We start from the raw sequence: 6,979 nt of genomic DNA, 5'->3' as shown, positions 1-6,979 counted from the left end.
ACAAGTTAGCCGGTTCCAGTGGCAGTCATGCATGGTCATTACATAATACCCCTCCATCATGTTTCACAGATGAGGTTGTATGTTGTGGATTTTGGCCACTTCTTCAGACTTTCCTCTTGCCATCACACAGTTGTTTGGGGCTCTTTCTTAATTATGATCAGCATTCTTTTGTCATCCACTGTTGAGGTCTTTCTTGGCATGCCAGGCCTCTGTGATGACTGAGCTCATCAGTGCTTTCTTTCTTTTTAATGATGCACCAAACTGTTGATTTTGTAGATTTTTCAACCTCATAAGGGCTTCCTTGACTTTCATTGACACCTCTTTGGTCATCATGTTGACAGACACCAATAGCAGACTCCAAAGGCAAATGAAAAGCATAGAATCAAGACTAAACATTGACAACTCTCTTATGCCTGCACAAATAATGTGATAGAACACACCTGACTAATCAGAAACACCCGTCAAGCCAATTGTCCAAATACTTTTGGTGCCCTGAAATAGTATAAATTGTATAAGTATAAAAATTGTTGTTTCTAAATGGTAAAACCAAAACAGGAGGAGACCTATTTGACAATAATAATTTATTCACCAGGACTCAATGTACAGACAACCACTTCTTCCTTAAAGCAACACAGTCTGACAGTATAGCCCATTTCTTCAAGTATTAAAACATAGCAGCTATTATCAGTTACAGATTGGGCCTCTGGGGTTACACGCTTTATATTTATGGGAGGAGAAAGAGCATTGTGTTGCTTAATCAACTTCCTCAATGGTTGGGCCAGAGGATCCGCCACCTGTGGGGGCACTGCCAGCCCCTGGGAAGCCCCCTGGCATACCACCAGGCATCCCACCTGGCATGCCACCAGCACTCTGGTACAGCTTGGTGATGATGGGGTTGCACACCTTCTCTAGCTCCTGCTGCTGGTGTTCATACTCTTCCTTCTCAGCAGTCTGATAAAAAAGAGATATAGATGTTAATTTTTTACAGGACTGATTGCTTGCTCAAACTGAATTTTGAGGGACATTGGTGTACCTGGTTTTTATCCAGCCATCCTATGATCTCGTTGCACTTGTCCATAATCTTTGTCTTGTCTTCCTCACTTATCTTTCCCTGCAGTTTCTCATCCTCCACAGTGGACTTCATGTTGAAGGCATAGGACTCCAGGGAGTTCTTCGAGGAGACCTTGTCACGCTGGACATCGTCCTCAGCCTTGTACTTCTCAGCTTCCTGGACCATGCGTTCAATGTCCTCCTTACTGAGACGACCTAGTCAGATAAACAAAGACAATGTTAAGTTTGCAATAGAGAGGCGAAGTGGTTTAATCAAAATGTAGTTCTTCCGGTTCAAGCCAAAAATCCCAATTAATTTCACATTGATGAATTAACTTAAGAGACAAGAGATCGCCAACTTGAAGATTTATCAAACGCTAGTTAATCAGACCAGAAAACGTACAAGAAACTACAGGCCTACATGTTACGCACAACGCTTATATTAGCTGTTTGATAAAATCCTGATGGGAAAAATTAATGGGGATTTTCAGCTTGAACTGGAAGTAAGTTCAACAAACTACATTCTGACTGCATGCTTCTGAGCTCTATATAATATCCAATTTGGCATAATGCAGTATTATAGTTGATGTCCTGTTCCACTGTTTACCTTTATCGTTGGTGATGGTGATCTTGTTCTCCTTTCCAGTGCTCTTATCAACAGCGGAGACATTGAGGATTCCATTAGCATCAATGTCGAAAGTTACCTCAATCTGAGGAACACCACGGGGAGCAGGGGGGATTCCTGTCAGCTCAAATTTGCCCAGGAGGTTGTTATCCTTGGTCATTGCCCTCTCACCCTCATACACCTGTAAGATTCATATTCAAGATTAGCAAGGCATTTCATATTTAGAGAGGTTATGTTCCACATTACTTTTTATATCTCGCTCATACATCCAAGGAAGGTTTTGGGCCATCTTTGGTCTGTCAACCTCTGGTGGAAACTACAAATGGCAGGAATAAACTTCATCACGGTGGAACTGGTCCATAACATTGCCCAGAAACACCACAAAGGCCCTTTTTTACCTGAATGAGCACACCAGGCTGGTTGTCAGAGTAGGTGGTGAAGGTCTGAGTCTGCTTGGTTGGTATGGTGGTGTTACGTTTGATCAAGACAGTCATGACACCTCCAGCAGTCTCAATACCGAGGGACAAGGGCGTGACGTCCAGCAGAAGCAGGTCCTGGACATTCTCAGACTTGTCACCAGAGAGGATTGCAGCCTGGACAGCTGTGAAGATGAATGGGAAGATTAGACTCAAGGAAAATCCTTAGCTAAAATGTACAGTACTACTGTTTTCGCTCAGACATCCAAGGAAGATTTTGGGCCATCTTTGGTCTTACAACCTCTGGTGGAAACTACGAATGGCAGGAATAAACTTCATCACAGCGAGACTGGTAAAGTGCATAAACTTAAGTTGGTCAGAGACTCACCTGCTCCATAGGCCACAGCCTCATCTGGGTTGATGCTCTTGTTGAGCTCTTTGCCGTTGAAGAAATCTTGCAGGAGTTTCTGGATCTTGGGGATACGGGTGGAGCCGCCAACCAGGACAATGTCGTGGACCTGACCCTTGTCCATCTTGGCATCTCGGAGTGACTTCTCCACTGGATCCAGGGTGCCACGGAACAGGTCTGCGTTGAGTTCCTCAAAGCGAGCCCTGGTAATGGAGGTGTAGAAGTCGACACCCTCGTAGAGGGAGTCGATCTCAATGCTGGCCTGGGTGCTGGAAGATAGAGTGCGCTTGGCCCGCTCACAGGCAGTGCGGAGACGACGAACAGCTCTCTTATTGTCACTGATGTCCTTCTTGTACTTTCGCTTGAACTCTGCAATGAAATGGTTGACCATGCGGTTGTCAAAGTCTTCTCCACCCAGATGAGTGTCTCCAGCAGTGGACTTGACCTCAAAGATGCCATCCTCGATGGTCAGGATGGAGACATCAAAAGTGCCACCACCCAGATCGAAGATGAGGACATTCCTTTCAGCCCCAACCTGAAAACAGGACATTTAGTATTAATAATACAAATAATAATAATAATAATAAATAATTAAAGCTACAAGCAGCGATTAACAGGGTCTAAGCCTCATGGCAAGGTCACAGGATTAAACGGCTGTCTGAGAATGGTCAAGGGAAAGCCTTGGAGATTTCTACTAAGTTTATAGTGATAGGGTAGACTGTCTTTATCAGCTTTTATGTAATTGGTGTAAATGCCATCTGTAAATTAAAAGGGTTATTTCACGAGTAATGGTTTTGGACCCCATTGACTTACTTGCACTAGCTTTGCTAGTAAAGGCTACAAAGAGGCTACTGTTGTTTTGTCAATAAAAGTTTCATAAATGTTTATTTCTCACACACATTTACTCATTTGTTATTATTGTTATAACTCCTAGAATGTATTCCATTGTAGGAATTGTCAGTATGTTGTGTAGACTTATGTTGTAGCCTACTCTTTCGATTAATCTGAAAGTGTTGGACTGTTCTGTGGACAGACACACGTGTGTTGCACCTTTCCAGAGTCCCGCCTGGTAAAAAGGGGGTGTGGATGTTACCCGTAAGCAGAAATCCGACAAACTCTTCAGAATGAGGATACAAGCTTGTATCATTCAGTGGGGCATATCCTCGAGGTGGAGGCGAGGTCAGGGCGGAATCCACCAGTTTGACAATTGATACTTAAATATGGCGACCACTCCTCGGTTTCCGGGTCACAGAGGAATTGAGGAATCGAGGAGAGGACAGATTTTCTGACTACGGAGTCTGACTTGATGAGACTACCCTTAAAGGAAGTTGTGATTTGACTACATCTTCTCCTGACCTCCAAATTACATGGGTCTCACCTTCTTATCCAAGCCATAAGCAATAGCTGCAGCAGTTGGTTCATTGATGATCCGCAGGACATTCAGACCGGAGATTGTACCAGCGTCCTTGGTTGCTTGACGCTGAGAGTCGTTGAAGTACGCTGGCACTGTTACAACAGCGTTTGACACAGACTGCATAAATGTATTTAAGAAAATGGTTAGAGGTGCAATCTAATAAATTAATCATTTGAAAAATAGCTCAATCCATTACACACACACCTTTCCAAGGTAGGCCTCTGCAATCTCCTTCATCTTGACCAACACCATGGAAGAAATCTCTTCAGGATAGAAGCTCTTAGTCTCTCCTTTATATTCAACTTCCACTTTGGGGCGCCCACTATCGCTGATGACATTGAACGGCCAGTGTTTCATGTCTGACTGGACAACAGTGTCCTCAAACCTTCTGCCAATCAAACGCTTGGCATCTGTAAGAAAATAATTCAAATAACCACATTTGACTTTACCAACTGTCCTTTGGCCTGCTGCTTTACACACTAATAACTATACTAGGTTAGTTGTACTTTGGTGTTGATCCACCCTATGGCCCAGAATTGTACATGGTAATTTCATGGAAAAATGGACTCTGAGTCCTAAGGAAATGGCGTACACATTTCACTACACCACTTTTGGACCCATAGCGCTGCCTCTGCTTCCAGAACAAACGTACCAAATACTGTGTTGGTAGGGTTCATGGCAACCTGATTCTTGGCTGCATCCCCAATTAGCCTCTCAGAATCTGTGAAGGCAACATAGCTTGGAGTGGTCCTGTTGCCCTGGTCGTTGGCAATGATCTCCACTTTGCCATGCTGGAACACACCCACACAGGAGTAGGTGGTCCCGAGGTCGATGCCAACTGCTGTTCCCTTGGACATGGTTTCTATGAGAAATTAGAAATATTTAGTCATTCTAATATATCAGTCATGATCACCCAGTGATGCACAGTTCTTTGGAACACAGGTTGTGACTCATATCATAGATTATCACCAACTTTCTTTATGTTGACTACAGTGACTACACTACATGCCAGATAACCCTCAACAGGCTAGGCATGCAAGAATGTGAAGATGATCCACAGTTTAAACAGAGCATATAAATGTATTCTAAAATCTCTGGTTTAAACTTGACATGTAAGTGCCGGATATGCAGCCATCTGAGGCTGCTGAGAGAAGAGGCCACTGCAGTCTCGAAGGGGAAGGGGAGGGGGTTCACTGCTGCAATACAGCTGGTTCCGCATCCACGCGCATGAACTGCGGCCATTTCACCGGTAGGCTTTTGTATAGGCTCGAGATGAAAGTAAACGAAACTATTTGACAACATATCCTACATACAGTGCATACATTCTGCTCATTTACAGATAGCCCTCTGTGTGAAAATGAATTAGGAGACCACTATGTCGTCTGGGTGCAGACAATATGGAATATAATAACTAAGAATGATAGAAACAAAATGTTCATGTTTTTTACCTGGGTAGGATGGGGTAGACTATTCGGTATGAAAGCTGTTCGCAGTCTCCGCCGCCCGATGAATGAGAAAAAAAGATGCCGGCGAGTCATGTAGCCCGTTCCGGTTATGCTGTATGGTAAACCAATCAGCTTCAAGAAACGCCTCTCTCACCTGGCAGGGAAATTCTGCACTTCGAGTACATTCGCCCCGGCTCAAACTGTTTTGCAATCAGCCTTCACGCCACTACTGAGCGAGGCGCAATAGTCTCTGTAAAACCTGAAATAGGAAGAGCCAGAGTGTATACCACTCTGGTACCAGAGGGTTCACTCTACTGTAAATCTGGAAAATTCCGCAATCTGGAAAAATAACGAATGGGCCGTATTTTCAATGCTGGGAACAATAGGAGGGCTGTGAACATTCGTTTTTTACATTCGTTTTTTACTTTACTGAACATTATGCTTATTCATTTCAGCTAAACGTGTGTAATGTCCCAGGGTATTATGATATTTTAAGGGAGGGCTTTAGTTAATCAATTTAACTGACCCACTGAAGTGTACATTTAAATGACCATTTCAAGTTTTAACTGTGTATCTATCCATGGTGCCATTATACAAGTTAAGTCCTCAGAACACATGTAATAGACGTGTAAGAAAAAGGTTTCCAAGTCATTGCGTGAAACCTTTAATAGTTTTAAGACTGCATCAGTAGGCTATTTCCTATTCAAGCATCAGTCCAACCTATAATATAAATTTAAAAAAAGATAAAATAAAAGATAATCGTTTTAAATGTTCAATAACTCCACTAGATGTCACCATTACAGTAAGCACTGATTGGCTGTACTAAGAGCTGGTTCATAGAACAGAATGTGCAGTGGTGTAAAATATACCCGAATTGCAAAAAAAATAGTAAGTAAAAGTGAAAGTCATCCATTCAAATGGTACTTGAGTAAAAGTCCAAAAGTATATTGTTTTAAATGTACTTAAGTATCAAAAGTAAAAGTAAGTGCTGTTTATAAAAAAAAAGAAAAGCAAACAGACATTTATGTATTCATTTTTGTGCGGGAGATTCGCATCATGGATGTGCAGCCGACAAATCTGCAGCAATGACGCTATCATGTCAATATGGACCAAAATCTCGGAGGAATGTTTCCAGCACCTTGTTGAATCTATGCCACAAAGAATTAAGGCAGTTCTGAAGGCAACAGGGGGTCTAACCCGGTACTAGCAAGGTGTACCTAATAAAGTGGCCGGTGAGTGTATGTTGTAATGTAATCTACTTTTTATTCTTTCACCAAGTCAGTGTCCTGTATGTGCAAATATACTTGGCCAAATAAAATAATTCTGATTCTGATGAAGTGTTGGTGACTTTTCAAGAGGTGTCAGAGAGACAACAAAATGGACACTCCTAACCTTTTGGAATTGTAAGGAGTTTGCTAAAGGAGTCTAGTTCAACATTGTGTTGTCTTTTATCCCATGTGATCTATTTTTAAATGTATCATGTGGGATTCCCTAAAAATATATATATATTCAGTGTTGTGTGGAAACCCCATGAATGTAGTGTGATGTCATGGAAGCCCCCTTAATGTAGTACATAATGGCAAAACAGAGAGGAAGTGCTGTTGAGTTGACATCTGACAA

The 6,979-nt window shown here is 42.4% G+C and overlaps 1 protein-coding gene across 1 annotated transcript; it reads right to left on the bottom strand.

Annotated features, from left to right (window-relative positions):
• Window positions 1-566: 566 nt before the first annotated feature.
• Window positions 567-4,776, bottom strand: LOC310801381 (heat shock cognate 70 kDa protein-like). The gene is made up of 8 exons (XM_083665381.1): window positions 4,567-4,776; window positions 4,119-4,324; window positions 3,879-4,031; window positions 2,480-3,035; window positions 2,074-2,276; window positions 1,658-1,856; window positions 1,034-1,266; window positions 567-951 (listed from the first exon to the last, which is right to left on the bottom strand). The coding sequence occupies exons 1-8, from the start codon at window positions 4,769-4,771 to the stop codon at window positions 754-756; spliced, it is 1,953 nt and encodes a 650-aa protein (XP_083521507.1). The 5' UTR covers window positions 4,772-4,776; the 3' UTR covers window positions 567-753.
• Between the last annotated feature and the right edge of the window lie 2,203 nt (window positions 4,777-6,979).

Source organism: Argentina silus (assembly GCF_951799395.1).
Source record: "Argentina silus genome assembly, chromosome: 2".
Lineage (NCBI taxonomy): Eukaryota > Metazoa > Chordata > Actinopteri > Argentiniformes > Argentinidae > Argentina > Argentina silus.
Note: the sequence above shows the minus strand (reverse complement) of the source record. Positions and strands in the feature narration are given on the sequence as shown.

Coding starts and splice junctions, on each gene's coding strand:
- LOC310801381 (XM_083665381.1), bottom strand. CDS start 4,771: ATGTCCAAGGGAACAGCAGTTGGCATCGACCTCGGGACCACCTACTCC. Junction 4,325..4,566: donor CCCTACCAACACAGTATTTG/GTACGTTTGTTC, acceptor ATTTTCTTACAG/ATGCCAAGCGTTTGATTGGC. Junction 4,032..4,118: donor CAGAGGCCTACCTTGGAAAG/GTGTGTGTGTAA, acceptor ACATTTATGCAG/TCTGTGTCAAACGCTGTTGT.